Source organism: Muscardinus avellanarius (assembly GCF_963383645.1).
Source record: "Muscardinus avellanarius genome assembly, chromosome: 9".
Classification (NCBI taxonomy): Eukaryota; Metazoa; Chordata; class Mammalia; order Rodentia; family Gliridae; genus Muscardinus; species Muscardinus avellanarius.
The window spans coordinates 3569404-3587105 of record NC_137795.1 but is presented as its reverse complement, the minus strand read 5'-3'; the positions used below and the strand labels follow the sequence as shown (position 1 = coordinate 3587105).

The following is a 17702-nucleotide window of genomic DNA, read 5'->3' as shown; positions in this document are numbered from 1 at the left end:
TTACAGGTTCAAGGACAGCCTCTGCAATGTAGTGAGACTCAGCAACCCAATTAAACCCTGTTTCAAAAAGCAAAACAAAAGGACTGGGGATGTAACTCAGAGGTAGAGGAGGTAGAGTACACCTTGGTTCAATCTAATACATACACACACTTACATATCCAGGTTCATTCCATGTTTTAGAATATGTGTATGTTGCTGGGCCCAATGTTTCTGTATCCAATCTCCAGCAACACACACACACACAAATATAAATATAAATATAAATATAAATATAAATATAAATATCTATATATATCTCCAAGTGTGGTAGCACAGGCCTGTAATCCCAGCTACTCCGGAGTCTGAGGAAGAATTGCCAGTTTGAGGCCAGCCTAAACAACTTAATGAGACCCTGCCTAAAAACAGTAAGAGCTGGGGATGTTCCTTAGAGGTAAAGTACCCTTAGGTTTGATACCTAGTACCCCCCCCCCAAGAAAAAGTGTGTGTGTTACACCTGGGTGGGGATCAAACTCAAGGATGCTCCATCCTGAGCTACATCCCCAGCCCATTTTAGGAGTACTTCAAGGTATAAAGTGCTGAGTGCGCGGCTCCTTGGACTGACTGGCTCGATGGTTTTCACTGTGTGAGTACCGTGTTCGCCTGCCGTTGCACCTGCCCACGGTTGCTGTGGCCTGTCAAGCCCATCACCAGTTCTTTCCGAGCACTGGGATTACTCATCGGGAAGTCCCATGCTTGATTGTAATTTGTAACTTTTAAATTCAAGTTCACGGAGGTGAAACCATTTAAAAGCAATGCCTCTTACCAGTCTGCTTGGCTGAGAATGGTGGCTGTCATTTCTTAAGGACCTCTGGGTAAAGATACCTTTTAACACAGCTGTGCTGCAGACCTAAACACTAGGCTTGAAGGCCATGCTTGTTTATTTTTTTTTGAACATTTTCCCACCTTTGAAGTCTTTAGGGGTGTGTGTGTGTGTGTGTGTGTGTGTGTGTGTGTGTTGGTGGTACTGGGTTCCTGGAAGCCCTTCTACCTCCAGGCTACACTCCAGACCTATTTTTATACTTTTTTAAATTTGGAAACAGGGTCTCTTAAGCCAGCGCGGCTGGCTTCGAACCTGTGCGATCCTCCTGTCTCCGCCTCCCAAGCACAGGGATTACAAGCGTGTGCCACCACACTTGGCTTTAGGTGTATTTTAAATGAAAAATTTCTTCACTTAAATTAAAATTGACATCTATTAGCCTTGTTTTTTACTTTGGGGGAGTAGCTTATGGGATTGAATTCTGTGGGTAATATGCTGGTGTACAGCAGTGATTTTTCTAGTTGATATACTTAACATTTAAAACATTTTAAGTGATTTTAAATATTACCTTGACGTTTGAAATTGTTTTGAAGCTGGGCAGGGCAGTGCATGCCTGTATTTCTAGTATTTGGGAGGCTAAGACAGGAGGATCATAGGTTCGAGGATAGCCTCAGCAAGTAGCAAGATTCTCATCAACCTAGTAATGTTGGGGTGAGCTAGGGAACTCAGGATCTGCAGGGTCCTTGCTAACGTGACAGAAGAATTTCAGCACACTTCAGTCAGAGACATGGACAGAGGTTTATTTGGGGAAAAGGTAAGGAAATACACATTCAAGAGAGAATGCGGGCCCCTCAAGATGAGGAAGGCATTTTGGGGAGTTCAGGGCTCTCTTATAGGGGACTTTCGTGAGGGGTGGGCTGGAGAAGGTATGTGAGGATGAGCTCGGTCCGGTAGTCCTGAGGTGCTTCCTTGTGGTCTGGTCAGCCTTAGGGTCTTCAGGCTGATTGGGGTCCTTATTAGCTGATTGACAGATAAGCTGGAATATCCTAAATTATATTTCTCAGAAATACTGTAGTTAACTGTAGGATCTACAAGTTTCCCAGGAATTTTTTCCTAGTCAGGCCTAGGAAAGAGAGCTGGATGTGGATTAGAGGCTGAAGGCTTTAAGTACAGGTTCTTTTTTTTTTTTTTTTTTTTTTTTTTTGTGGTACTGGGGATAGAATCCAGGGGCCTTCTATCTCCGGGCTATACCCCCAGACCTATTTTATATTTTATTTGGAAGCAAGATTTCTTAAGCCAGCGGAGGCTAGCTTCCATCCAGCGTGATCCTCCTGTCTCAGTCTCCGAAGTGCTGGGATTACGGGGATGACAAGCATGTGCCACCATGCCCAGCTAAGTCCAGGTTCCTATATTAAAGTTATATTTTACTTTTTCCTTCCTGTCTGCGTCCTTTCTATCTACTTATTTCTTCTTACTAATCAGTAAGACTAATTGATTTCCAAATAAATTAGAAAATTGGGCTGGGGATGTAGCTCAAAGATAGAATGAATTCAGTCTCCAGTAGCAAAAATATATATAAATAAAATTGTTTTGAAATATTCATTCAACTTTTATCTGATTTTCTTAAATTTAGTCATTTAGCAAAGGACTATTCTGCTTTAAAAACATAACTGAAATTATTTTGAACATGAAATATTTGCTGTACACCCATTTATAGTAAATTTGCTTATAGGTTGAATGTCAGAGTTTTGTTTGAATATATAAGCTGTATTTGTTAGATTAGCCATAATTTTTGCTAAGTAATATAATAAAATATATATCAGATCTGGCTCTTTTATAGATAGACTTTAATTAATTAATTAATTTTGTGGTACTAAGGATGGAACTCATGGGCCTTTTCTACCTCCAGGCTACACCCCTAGACCTATTTTATTTTTTATTTGGAAACAAAGTCTCACTAAGTTGCTGAAGCTGGCTTCATACCTGTGATCCTCCTATCTCAGCCTCCCAAGTACTGGGATTATAAACATATGCCACCATGCTCAGCAAGCTGGAATTTTTTTAAACACTCAAATTAATAGGAAACAGGTTTTTTTTCCCCTCAAAGTAATGTTATAAAAAGTCAGAATTACTACTTGATTTTTTTTTACTACTTTTCTGATAGAGTTCATGGTCTAATATACTTAGTGATTTTAATTCTTAAAGTTTTATCAGACTGCTTCTAAAAAAGCATTATAGAGCCAGTTATGGAACCAATGTTAATAGTAGTTACAAGAATGCCTGAAGCAACCAAGAGCAGTGCCATGAGAGAGGTATAGTTTCCTGTTGACGTGAGAAGACTGTCAGAGGGAAGTCTCCCTGGGGAGCGGAATGTGGCCCTGCAAATTCCGAGGTGGATTGAGATTAGGGGGTGGAGTCTGTTAGAATAATGGGGCTGTACTTAGGCTCTGACACATTCAGATTTTGGTGACAGATGGCTCTGCAAAAGCCTGTTGTTTGGGCACCTGCTATTGATGGAGTCCTGTAGTGACATTCAGGAGGTATTATTTATGATGCTTGTTTGAGTAAGCAGGACTGGGACAGAAAGAACAAAGCGCTGGAGGGCCAGAAATTAGAGAAGAATAACACTTTAAGATTCTTTTTAATTACTAGTTTTAGATAAACTATCATGAAAGAAGATTGCATTTTACCTCCAAGCTACACCCCCAGCCCTTTTTATTTTTTATTTTGGAACTGTCTTGCTAGGTTGCTTAGTCTCTGTACTTGCTAAGGCTGTCTTCAAACCTGTGATCCTCCTGTTTCAGCCTCCCAAGTACTAGGGTTCCAGGTGTGTGCAACCACACCTGGCATTCACTTTTATTTCTTATATTTTAATATTTTGGTGACGTTTTCTCTGATTTTGGTCCATTTTTTTGAATATGCTGAACTGGGAAAAATCTCTGCCCTTTCAGGGCTGCAGCACTCACATTTAGAACATTGGAGTAGTTTCCCTTTAGTATCTGCATCATGGCTAAGCAGAGTGGGTGTCAACTTGTGCAGTGGAAATTTAGAAATAGCAGGAAGATTCCTTTGCCGTCTCGTAATTCCAGCTAGCCAGGAAATGGCTCATCCCCCCCCCCCCAACCTTTGGCTTAAGTCTGATCCCTAGTACAATACACTGTGGTAACATTCTTCTTGTTACTAATGTGATTCAGAACCTTTGCTGAATGTACATTTTGCTAGTTAAGAGAAGACCACAGAAGGACCCTGGTCTGCTAGGCGTGGGCACTTCAAGAGAAGGAAGATGGTATAGGGAGAGGAGTCTACCTACATACCTGGTACTGCTTGAGTAAGAGTGGTTCTATTATATTTGGTTAAGATGCCATCAGATAAAAAAAAAAGTCAAGTTCTCCTTAAAATATCTTTAAAAGATATTGTCTAAACTGATATTTTTGACAATTTAAAATTATATACCACCTGTTTTGAGAATAATTGTAGGTAACTGTTGTTATATACAGTTAGTATGTAACTATCTAGTAAGGAAAAATAACACTTAAAATCCTGTGTCCTAGACAGATCTATTCTTTTACACCTTGATGAATATCCCTCCTGTTACCATTCCATGAATATATTTAATTATCTTTTCCCAAAATGTATCATACTATAACCTGCATGATACTGTAGTTCTGTTTTATTGACCACCTTTTTCAGGTAACAATTTACCATTAATATTTTTCCACACTAACAAATACTAAATTACATTTTCAAATTACTAAATAGTTTTTGTTTTGAGAAATATTGTTATTTAAACTGGGCATTGTGATCCAGGCATGATGGCACATGCCTACAATCCTAGTACTTGGGAGACTGAAACAGGATTATAGGTTCGCAGCCAGTCTCAGCAGCTTATAGTGAGCCCTTTTGCAACTTAGTGAGACCTTGTTTCAAAATAAATTTAAAATAATAATAATAATAGTAAAGTAGGGCTGGAGGTGTAGGCAGAGATAGAAGGCCCTGGGTTTATCCATGGTACCAAAAACATACATACATATGTACATACATAATACATACGTACATACACACAGATATTTATGTATATATCCAACTGATCTCCTTTTAGACACTTAGGTCGCATTTTTCACTATTTGAATAATGCTGCAAAGAATGCCCTTGTGGCTAAATACTATTCTCAAGTATGCAGCTTATTTTAGTCATTTTTTTCATCTAGATCTTATTAAAATGGAATTTGAAATAAAATATACTAGACACAATTTAAGTTAGTCTGGGCAACTCCGTCTGCGTAGCAGATGTCACTTGTTGCACCCTGATGTTCTTGGTTTGTTTTAACATAAAGTGTTTGGCACCTGCCTTTGACTCCGCTAGGCATTTGATAGTCCATCGGAGATGACAGAGATGGTGGAAATATTAGCAGTTCCTGGTCACTGTTGGCAGCGTACAGAGAAGTGTTGGTGTTGTCGTTTTCAGCTTCCCCACCCTTCCTGTCTTCTAATCCTTTGCTTCTCTTTTCCATGGATTGGGAGACACATCTACCAGATCTCTTATGGGAAATAAAATGACTGAGTCATAGGTTTTGAAATAAACCTTAAAGCCTTCTTACAAATAAATTGATGTTTAAAAGATTGCTAACATTCATGACACTAGAAAAGTTGATTTAAATAATTTAGTAGGAAGTTTCTGATTGATCTTTTCCTGCAAGAAAAATGGTTTTTGTAGCTTTGCTATCATCTTTATGTTTTTGAGAACAACATAAAGGAGTTATTAGCTCCCTTTTCTAGATTAGGAAGTTGAGGTTTAAAGATAAGTGACTTTTTAAAATAATTGTCCATTTGCATCATCACATTCAGAAAACTGTCTTTGATTCCTCTTCACTTTTTGTGTAAGTCCTTAAAATGTCTTTAATGGAGAAACTTTATAACCAATATCTTTTTTTTTTCATTCCTGAGGATGGAACCCAGGGGCATTCTGCCTCTTGATCTATACCCCCAGCTCTATTTTACTTTTTTTAAATTTTTTATTGGTGTATTTTCATCATACATCTTAGTGGGGTACAGGATGGTAAAGGCACACATGCACACATCACCCAGTTAGTCCTTACCCAGTTCCTTCCCCCTCCCTCCTCCTTATGTTTGGCTTAGTGATTGACATTGATATGTTTGTTAATGCACATCGTGTGCTATTTATTCATTATTTTGAAACAGGGTTTCACTAAATTGCAAAGGACCTCACTAAGTAGCTGAAACTGGCCACTAACCATGATCCTCCTGTCTCAGCCTCCAGAATGCTGGGATTACAAGCCTGCGCCACCACACCCAGCTCTCCTCAGCCCTTTTTTAAGTATTTCCTTAAACCAATGTAGAATTTATGAACAATAAAGTACATGAAACTCCCCAGTATTGGGAGGCTGAGACAGGAGATAGGTTCATGACCAGCCTCAGCAATAGAGCAAAGCCCTCTCCACGTTAGTGAGACCCTGTTTCAAAATAAAATAGGGCTGGGGTAAAGCTCAGAGGTAGAAAGCCCCTGGGTTTAGTTTCCAGGATAAACACACACAACTCAAGGCATGGCTCAATTTTTCACATATGTGTACAAAACAGCTGTCTAAATCAAGGTATAGAAGAGTTCCAGCGTGTCAGAAAATCCTCGTCTGTGCCTCCTCCTGGTCAGTACCCACCCAAGGGCGATCGCTGCGCCAGCCTGGGTTGCCGCCTGTGTCAGTCCTTTCGTAGGACGTCCTTGCTGCTCAGATCTGGTCTTTCTGTAGCGCTCCATTATATAAATATACCGTGGTTTATTCACCTCTACTTTATTGGACATGTGTGTTCCCAGTTCTTTAACTTATCAGGTTTAAGCTTATAAAAGTTGGGAGGGGCTCTACATAGTTATGTCTACTTATGCTATATGACCAGTTTTTTTTTACTTGAAATAATATAGGAGTTCTAGATTTCATCAGTATAAAAAGATCTTGGTAAGTCAAATATATTTAAAATCCTTCATAATTATTATTATTTTTTTAATGTTTAAATAAGAATTCATGCTTAAACACATTTGTAGCTGTCTAGCTTTACTTAAACTCTAAAAACTGATCTGGTATTACTGGGAATTGTGTGTCTGAAATACAAATAAAACTGTAACAAGTCCATTTCTGAGATTATTTTCTTATTTTATGAGTTGTACACCTGTAAATACTGATGTTTCAATGAACACCAAATCCCTATAATAGTACTATTTATTTTTATATGAGGTATATTGTATCATTAACTTTAATAGAGATGATACTTATTAGTAGATTTTCTCAGTTTCATTCTTTGTAAAGATTTGTTTCTTCCTAGAAGAAATACTTCTTTTAATGAGCATGATTCCATAAAGTCTTACTTTAATTGGCTCTGTGTGTTGATGAGCATGCCAACTTTTGTGTGAAGCTCCATTGATTTTAAAGTAGAAAACAATAATGAAGCATTAATTTTCATATTTAAAGAACCCTTAGCTGGGCATGATGGCACACACCTATAATCCCAGTACTTGAGAGGCTGAGACAGGAGGATTGCAGGTTCCAGGTCAGCCCTTGGAACTTAGCAAGTCCCTGTTTTAAAATTGAAAAATTACCATTAAAAGCACACACACACACACAAAAAAAAAAATAAGCCACTTATCGCTTATTTATCTAAGTATTTGGATAAATTCTAATTTATTACCAATAAGTTAATAATAAAAGAGGAAATACTTTTACTGAGTAAAGTGAAAAGGTAGAAACTTGATATTATCAAAAAATAAACAAATAAATAAAAAACTTTAAAAAGGGATGGGGGTGTAATTCAGATTTAGAATGGCCCTGGGTTCAATCTCCAATGCCAGGGGGAAAAAGAAGAAGAACCTTTAGTATAAAATTCAGCTTCCTTTATATTATGTAGTTATGTTGACACTAGAAAAATGTCATGTTCTTCTATATAGTACAGTTTTTTGTATGATTCTGGTTTTATACTGGTGGGATTTACAATTATATTGAAAATAAATTTCTATATTTTAATTAAAATACTTATTACACATCTTCCTGTTCATAACCAAGTACTCTCTCTTAAGAAAAATATAATAGTAAAGCAGCTATTTAATCGGGAAAAAAATAGTAGCAGAGCATTTTATTCCCTTAAATCCAAAAAAGCAAATGCTTTACTCTAAGATTGTTTTCCTTTAATTTAAAGCAAACTCCTTTTTAATTGGTAAGTCTCAGTAGTGCCATTTACCTCTGTAGTCTGCACTGTTTTCTGGCCCCTAGTGTACTAATGAAACTGAAATTCTGCGTCATGCCTCCTCCATCATGCTGAGGTAATGGAGTGTTGAGCCCAAACATTCTAAAAAGTCAACCACTAACAAATACAGTCATCTATTGCCAGTTTAGTAATAGACTAAAGAGGAAGAATATCAGTTACTTTTATAGTATTGGCTTTTGAAGAGATTTGGGGGAGAAAACCTGTCTTCGACTTCCAGGATATTTTGTTTTGTTTTTGTTTTCTTGTGAAGGGGGCATTGACATTGCTTCGTTTTGTTTTGTGGCCCTTGGGATTGGACCCAGGGCTTAACATGTGCTACTCAGGTGTTCTACTGCTGAGCTACATCCCTGGCCTGTTTTGGTTATTGTTTTTTTAGGTGGAAAATATCATGAAAGAGCCTTAACTTTGGTGCCTAAAATGTATGTCTATTAAGAAAGTAAATGCTTTGGCCTCTAAGCAACAGAAGATAAAATCTCTGCTATAGCCCCACATAGTGGCACATACCTTTGATTCTGTTACTTAAGAGGCGGAGTCAGGAGTATCGAAGGTTTGAGGACAGCCTCAGCAAGTAGTGAGAGTCTGGTCAACCTAGGGTGATCCTGTTTCAGATTAAAATAGAACTGGAGATGTAGCTTGAAGGTAGAATGCCCCTGGTCTCAATCTCAAGTACTACCCAAAAATCATCATCATCATCATCATCATCGTCGTCATCATCTCTACTCTACCTGCTAGCGAACAAAGAGGCGGAGCAGATGAATGACGGGGGGCTCTCCTCAGCCATGCTATAGCCATGGATGTGTGTAATATCTGTGCTGTTTTTTGGCAGTCCTAGCCTGTTTATTGATCCTTCTCTTGACATTGGAATGGTTATTGCAATGTTAAAAAGTAAACAGAGGGTACTTCTGAAGTACTCCAAGTTCACTCTAGGTTACTATGTTGTTTTGCTTTTGCAGTGTTTTGTTTTGCGGTGCTAGGAATAGAACCTATTGTTATTCTGCCTCCAAACCATACCCCAGCCCTATTTTATTCTTTTATTAGGAAACAGGGTCTCATTAAGTTGCTGAAGCTTGTGGCGAACCTGCCTGTCTCGGCCTCCCAAATACTGGGATTATAGGTGTGCGCCACCACTCGGGCTTGTCATTGTCGTCGTTCTTTGTTGTTAGTCTGTTTTCTGAGGACAAAGTAAATGGAATCTGAACTGATTTTTAAACTGTGAAAAGGGCCATAGGAGGGCACCAAGAACATGTGCATGTATGTCATCATCAACATGATTTACATTATGATCTAAGACTATAATGCACCATGGAAGCACAAAAAAGGGCCATATGATAGTTTCTTATTATCCCTCACAGCATAGCTCATTTAGCATTTAGAAAAGTTGTCTTCTTGCTCCTCATGGTCAGAGCATCTTTATTCACTTCACTTTTTACAAGTCAGCCATTGCCTTCTTTTTCTCACTTCTTCATTTGTCATATGAATATGTAAAACATAATTGGAATCAAGTAGATTTGGCCACGAGTATTGGTTATACAAAGAGATACTTGAAATTTGCATAATTTAGTAACATTATCTTGGGCGTTTTAGACCTCTTTCATAAGGCTTGTGTTAATCCCTCAGCAGACACCATCTTTGATCCCTAAATTTAACTTGAGATTTGGGTGTGAACTTTGGCTGTTTAATACTTGGTAGTAAGCCAGGCGTGGTGGCACACGCTTGTAATCCCAGCATTTGGGAGGCTGAGACCGGAGGATCGCAGTTCATGGACAGCCTCAGCTACTTAGTGAGGCCCTCCGTAACTTAGTGAGACCCTGTTTCAAAATAAAGAATAAAAAATAGGGCAGGGGCTGTAGCTTGGGGGTCGAATGCCCCTGGGTTCCATCCCCAGGAAAAAAAAAAACAAAAAAACAACTGGGTAGTAATCAGGGTAAGTGCTTCTCAATCTCTGGGGAGTTCAACGTTGGGTTTTGTCTGTGACTTTTCTCAAGTCCATAGGACTGCCCAGTAGAGCTGTATAGACCCTGCAACACCACCGGGAGAGCCATTCACATAAACCACAGTGGCCATGGTTTCCCTGGAGTTGGGCAGTGAGTCAGCCTACTATTCTCACCTTCACTGTCAGGGGCATTATTTGGTCTACTTGGCATTATTATTTAAATTGTCTTTTGATTTACCTGAGTGTTTTTAAGAGTCTCAGGTAACTTACAGGAGTTAAGTTTCTGTGCCATGAGTGTTTTGTCTGTCTGGATTAATTTGGAAACACAGAAAGGGGACAAATAAGAGTGGCCAGTATTCAAAATATGATAAACAACTGAAGATTTTCAAAGCAAGCTGAGCATAGTGGCATATACCTATAATCCCCGGGAGGCTAAGACCAGGAGGATCACAGGTTCAAGGCCAGCCTCAGCAACTTAGTGAGGCCCTCAGCAACCTAGCAAGACCTTGTTTCAAAACAAAAAGGGTTGGGGGTGTACCTCAGAGGTAGAATGCACCTCTGTTCAATCCCCAGTACCACACACACACACACACACACACACACACACACACACACAAAATAAATAAATAAATTAATTAATTAATTAAATAACAGAATTTTAAAATCCGGCCTATTCTGACTTTACCCAGCATTAGCATCAAATGCCACATGTTTAAGGGCTCATTTTCATTAGATTGCCTTCAGTCAGTTGCCAGTTACAAGTCCCAGGTCTCCAGGCCACCTGTACTTATGCCAAACTTAACTGTAAATTCAGGAGTCTCCAGGAACCCCAGAGACGCTCAGATAAAGAGACGTGTAGAACAAGATTATAAAGCAGGGCACGGCACAGAGCTCCCACACCCTTCCCAGCATGCCAGCTTGCCAGCACCTTAATGTTCTTAACCTGGAAACTCCCTGACCCCAGCTAGTGACTTAGAGGCTTGTTCTAACATTGGCTTTATTTATTAACACTCCAGCCATTGGAATTGAACTCAGTCGCTGGTCCTCTGCTACCCAGAAGTGGAGGGATAGGCCTTAACATCTTTCTAATCAAGGCGTTGTCTTTCTAGTGACCAGCCCCCTCTCTAGGAGCCCCTTCAGGAATTAGCCTTATAAGCATAAACTCGAGTGTGGCTGATTGGGGCTTATTATAAATCATGGAAAGCATTTATATCATTTGGAAAGTTCCAATGATTTTAGAACCATACCTATATTTTACTGTATCACATTTGAGTAATACTAGTTTATAATAATGTGAAAAAAATTAAAAAAAACGTTCAATAATAGGGGATTGACTAAATCATTCTGTGTGGCTGTTAAGTTGTTGTATGTATATATAGACATTGAAAGGAGTTTCTGTAACTGTTTTGCAAGTTAGGCAATTTCCAAATGCAAATGTTTGTTGGTAGCAAATCTACCAGCAAGAGACAAGAATCGCAGAGCGCTGCCAACACAGTGCAGGCGGTCTACAGTGTATGAGTGAGTTGTGTTCCAGAAGTTGACTGTTTGAAATTCTGAACACATTTTCCCAAAGAAACTATTTTATAAATACTCAAGTCAAATTAGCCTAGAACAGCCCTAATTTTGCTGATAGAATCTTTGGATGATATGTTGTATCCTACACTTCTATATAGCAGTTTTATGAGCAGAAAGCATGTGGAATTCCAGCTAGAGTCCTAAAAGGGGGAAAGGCTTACAAATCTGGCTTTCTTTTCTTTTTCCTCTTCTATGCCTCAGTTTTGTTGATACCATCAAATGGCCTCAGTGGGAATGGCTTATCCTCACTTGTTTCATTCAAGGACTAGAAGCATGCGTGTTTGCCTGTCAATACAGTAACTCCCTTTGATCAACCAGCTTTTGGCTAACATCCCTTACCATTTTAGGTTGAATTCTCTTACCCGCCCCTGATTCCAGAAGATGGACACGACAGCCAAACTTTACCTGAAGAATGGAAATATTTGCCCTTCCTTGCCTTACCTGACGGCGCGCACAACTACCAAGAAGGTATGTAACAAATCAGTGGAGCAGTGAATAGGTGCTATATTTGAAAAATTTGCCAAGACATAATATGATTCTAAGTACTTTGGTAAATGAAAGACTCGGCCTCTCATGGCTGTTTGCAGATGATTAATTGTGTACCGGAGAACCTCCAGAGAGTGCTGGACTTGCATTGGCCTTGGCTGGTGATCCTTGGCCTGGCTACCTAAGTGAGTAGCCAGAGGAGAATAGCTGCCACTGGGAGTACTCTCTACAATTATACTTAAAACTCCTCTCAGACAAAAAATGAGGCTTACCTGTGTTAGCTGACACTGCTTGAGGCTGTAGCTGCAGGCTTCCTGTTAGTACTCATTGCCCACCTGGAAAGAGCTGAGACTGTCTTTCCACCTCTGAGCCACTGCTGTCACAGGTCTGTACTTAAAGGTTGTTGCTTGTGTACAGAACATGTTCACACTCTAAAGAAAGCGGTGCTGTGAAGCACTCACTGAGTCTCCTACCCTATCACTGGGTGCTTTGCAAAATTTAATAAAGGACTATTTAATCATGATATTAGAGGTTCTGCCAGAATGCCAGATCATATTTAAATTGATTACTTGTTTTTCTTATACAGGATTTAATAATTTTCTTATGAAATGAACCAAATGTTACTATTCAGTTTAACATAAAATTTAAATAGAGGATTTGTAACCTCAGAAGTCTTTTTTTGTTCTTTTTTATTATGAAAGTTTTCAAACATTCAGAAAATCTGAACTAAGATTACAGAGAATATTCTACACATTTTCTTTGTGTTTGTGTATATATACAGTTTTGTCTGTAGTTTTAAAATCAGTTGGAAACAATGACAGATACTTTACCTCTAAAAACATAAGCATGCATCTTCTCAGAATGAGGTAATTCCCTAGCATAACTTCTAGTACCATTATCACCACAAAGATTATTAATTACAGAACAAACACCATCTAACTTCTGATTTATGTCTCAGTTTTCCCAGTTGTCTTAGATATATTTAAGACTCACGTGTTGCCATTGTTTTTTGTTTTTGTTTTTGTTTTGGTGGTGGTACTGGGGTTCCTGGAAGTCCTTCTACCTCCGGGCTACACTCCCAGACCTATTTTAATACTTTTTTATTTGGTCTCTTACGCCAGCGCGGCTGGCTTCGAACCTGTGCGATCCTCCTGTCTCCACCTCCCAAGCGCGGGGATTACAAGCGTGCGCCACCACGCCCGGCTTGCCATTGGTTTTTATGACTCCCCTTTCTTTTAATCTGGAACAATCCTATGTATATAAAGTATTTTCTGTAATTTTACACTGTTTGGCTTGTTACTATATGATCTAAGTTTCTTAGTATATTGTCATTTGTGTTAATGAATACATTATGATAACTTCAAATTTTATTATTTATTAGTAAGGATAATTCACCAGGTATTAACGTGTTTTTTTGTATCTCTTAGATACTGTGTTTTTTCACTTACCACCCAGAAATGGAAGTGGAGCCACAGTATATGGTATCTCTTGCTATCGACAAATTGAAGCCAAGGTATGATAATTAATGGTGAACAAAGCCAGAAAAATCTCCAGTATCCTTTCTTATATATTAGTCACTTAAGGAAACATGTAGTCTTCATTCTTCCTATGGTGCCTGTGATGTTGTTTTAGGTGTCTGTCGTCTGTCTGTCTGTCTGTCTTAGTACTGCGATTGAACTGAGGGCCTTGAGCGTGCTAGGGAAACACTCTACTGTTGAGTTACATCCCCAGGCCTTGACAGGGGCTCACTAAGTTACTCGGGCTGGCCTCGAACTTGGGGACCTACTGATTTACCTTCCCAAGTAGCTGGGATTACAGCCATGTGTTATTGTACTTGACTTTGTTTCAGATTTTCTTTTTCTTTTTTTTTTTTTTTTTTTTTGGTGGTGGTACTAGAGATTGATCTCAGGGGCATTCTACTTCCAAGCTATTCCCCCAACCTTTTTTATTTAGAAACAGGGTCTTGCTAAATTGCTGAGTGTCTTACTAAGTTGCTGAGGTGGGCCTCAAACCTGTGATCCTTTTGTCTTAGCCTCCCAAATCCTGGAATTGCAGGCAGATGCCACCATACCTGGTTTTATTTTAGAGTTTTATAAATAATTTGTAACTGTTACTGTAATACTATCAATTGATATACAATGTTTTGATAGTAGCTACTATTACGTAATTGTACATTTTGTACATTGTTTTTATTGGTGGCTTATTATAATAAATGTGGGATTCATTATATTATATTTGTTCATAGCATAACATAATTTTTGTCAATTTTTCCCCCAGTATGTCCCCTTTCCTGCCTCTCCCTCCCATAGCCTTCCTATCCCTTCATCCACTTCCTTTACTTTAGATATTGATACCCAAACTGTCCATTTGTCTTTGAAGCACTGTATTTAACTTTCAGTGTCTGAAATGTTTATTTCTAATGTTTGGTAGTTATGTTAGTCAGTTTTCTGTTTCTTTTACCTGAGATAATAAACCTACAGGGAGGTTTGCTTTGTCTCAGTAGTTTCAGAGGTTTCAGCGCCTGGTCTTGTGCCACATTGCCTTTGGACCCGTGCCGCAGCGGCACGTCATGGTGGGAGTGCACAGGGGAGGAGGCTGCTCGCCTCCTGGCTTCCAGGAAGCAGTGGGTCCCAGTATTCCCTTCAGGGGCACACCCCGGAGACCAAACTTCCTCCTGCCAGGCCCTCCCTCTTAAAGGTTCCACCCCTTCCACAAGCACCACAGGCTCATAGTCACATGGGTCTTTAGGGCTGTTTCTCCAAACTATAGCAAAACTATTGACCATTTAAATTTAGTAGAGTTGATTTGAGCAAAGCAAGACCAAAAGCCACTTATTAATTGGGAAACTCCCAGAACCAGAGAATACTAGCAACTAGCATGATTAGACAGCATTTTTAGAAAAATGGAATTTAGGCGTAAAAGCTAGTAAGTCAGTTATAGCTAGAGATGCCTGCAACATCCAAAGCTTCATAACTAAGATTAAACTGTATATTGTTTGTTCTATTTGGTCTGGTGCAGGAGCTCAGTCCAATTCATTGGCCTTTTATAATTTTATTTAATAGCATATAACTTAGATAAATGGGGTAGTAATATGTGTTTTTAAAACAACATAAAAAGCTGGGTGTGGTGGTGTTAGCTTGTAATAACATTTGGGAAGCTGAGACAGGAGGATTGCAGGTTCGAAGACAGCCTCAACTATTTAGTGAGGTCCTCCGTAATTTAGTGAGACCCTGTTTCAGAATAAGTAATAAAAAATAAGGCTGGGCATGTAGCTCAGAGGTAGAATGCCCTTAGGTTCCATCCCCAGTACAGCCAAAAATAAAAAATTTAGAAGTACTACAGTGTACTTAACAGTAGCTTTCAACTGCTAACAGGTTATCTAAATTACCTATAACCAATAAAGATTGTTCTTAAATTACCTGTCCGAGTAATGTTTACTGTTTACTATATCTGTATCCTTTTCTAATGAACTAAGATTGGTGGCGCTTACATTTTTCTGCTTTGTGGTCTAGTCAGCTTTTTCATTGCTGTGACCAAAATCCCTGACAGGCCCAACTTAGAGGAAGAAGGGTCCCGTCCCTGGCTGGCTAGCTCCTGCTTTCACCTCCTGGTGTTTAGGGTCTCCAAGGCCATCCCCAGTACCCACCCCGCTAGCTGTGCCCATCTCTGAACCTGGCCGCCCTGCCCAGGTTATGAGCCTCTCAGGGAGACATTTTATAGCTAAACCATAGCACTTTTGATCTGTACTGCATCTTTTTTTTGTGGTGGTGTTTCTTTTGTGTGTAATGCTAGAAATTGAAACCAGAGGCAGAGGCATTCTACCTCCTATCTATACCCTAATATTATTTTTTATTTGGAAACAGCCTCTTTAAGTTGCTGAGAGCCTCACTAAGTTGCTGAGGCCGGCTTTAAACCTGCAGTTCTCCTGTCTCTGCCTCCCAAGTACTGGGATTATGGGCATGTGCTACCATGCCCAGCTCCGGGATGATTGTTCTGAGTAAAAATCTCTTTCCTCTCATGAGGCCATTGATCCTCTAAAACAGTGGGTAGTACTCACACTCAGCCACAAATTGGAATCAGCTGAGAGCTTTAAAAACCAAGAATGAGAGTCCCACTCCAAAGATTCCAATTTAATATTCTGGCATCACGCGTTTTAAAAGCTCCCCAAGTGGTTCTAATATGTAGTCAAGATTGATAAGCTCTGCACTAAAACTGGTTTTCAGCCTGCAGGGTTAGTTTTGCTTTGCTTTGTTTTGTTGTACGTGTGTGTGTGCTAATATTTGTGCCCATTCTGTCCTCCCACTGACTTGAGAATCTGTACAGCTGGAGTCTGGGCAATTGCTAGATTTAAAAGCTACCTCAGGTGAACAATAACTTAGTAAATTTTTAAAAATTTGTATCCTCCTTATAATGAAAATTTCAAACATACAGATATACTAAAAGAAGAACACACTGAACACGTACATACCCATCGTGTAGATTCAGCAATTCTTAATGTTTTATCACATTTGCTCTGAGTGTGAGAATTTTTTCTTCAAACCATTTCTAACTAAACTATTTCAAACCATTTCTAACTAAACTAGTTCTTGACATAACTAAAGGTATAAATTCTAGTCTATCCAGAATAGTTAAGCTACTGTGAAATAACCCTCTAAGCACAGGACCTAGAACATAGGACACACTAAGTTGTTTGTGGAATGAATAACTGAATCTAAAACTAAAGATGTTATTTCATATTAAATATACCTTAAATGTATGTGATCTTTGTTAGTTTTGACTCAGTAAAACTGGGAAAATGAAATAAATCTAAAGAATAATAAAAGCCTAATAAACAATGAAATAAATCTAAAGAATATTTTAAAAAGCCTAAGAAAGTAAGAGCCTGGTAGTTTTATGCATTTGATTTTGTTACATGTTGTTACACTTATATACTCATATTTGAGTTGAACTAAGCTGCTGCCTTTTCTTCAGAAATCATTTTCCTTATTTTCTCTTATCCCCCATAACTCATTAAACACTACTAAAATTATTTCTTCTGGGTGTTTCTTTTGTCTTTTTGTTACCAATAATTCTCATATCCTGTATATATTCCGAGTATATATTAGAGTTGCCCATTTTTTGTCTAGCCTCCTATGAAAAACTGGATAGAAAACTCATATATCAAAAGGACCTAGAGCTTAGGAGAAAGATTTTAATTCCTTTTGAATGAAGGTAGGAGGACATAATGGATAAATCCAGTCTAGACAAAAGGCTACTCGATGTAATTTTATGATAAGCCATCGATCATGTTAAGATAGCCGGGCCCCTTGGTCCACTGGACAGACCCAAGGAGCTATCAGGCAGCACACTAAAGGCAGAAGAGTCATTCTCCCATCCCACACAGCCTTGGAGGGAACTTGATTGAATCAGGGTGTGTTTCTACTACTAGAGGACTGCAGGCGTCTTGTGATTGTTACATCACTGAAGAGTGAGCTCTGCTCAGTGCTGGGCTGCAGAACAGGTGTGCCAGAACAGATGCCGGCTGCACAGAACAAGCAGTTTAACAGAACTCCTGATGGTTCTTCCATCTATGGAAACATGAGCTGATTGTGTCATCTCTTGAATGAGCCCGTTCTCACCAGAAATATAGGCCTCGGAAAGGGCTGTC

The 17702-nt window shown here is 39.0% G+C and overlaps 1 protein-coding gene across 2 annotated transcripts in view; it reads left to right on the top strand.

Moving 5' to 3' along the window:
* AVL9 (AVL9 cell migration associated) overlaps positions 1 to 17702 on the top strand; it is a gene marked incomplete at both ends in the record, with an annotated part of 54522 nt that overhangs the window by 3928 nt on the left and 32892 nt on the right. For both annotated transcript variants that reach the window (XM_080701391.1, XM_080701390.1), the window contains 2 exons: positions 11917 to 12037; positions 13483 to 13568. In XM_080701391.1, the coding sequence (XP_080557517.1) occupies positions 11917 to 12037; positions 13483 to 13568 (207 nt within the window). The remainder of the gene's footprint in view (positions 1 to 11916; positions 12038 to 13482; positions 13569 to 17702) is intronic.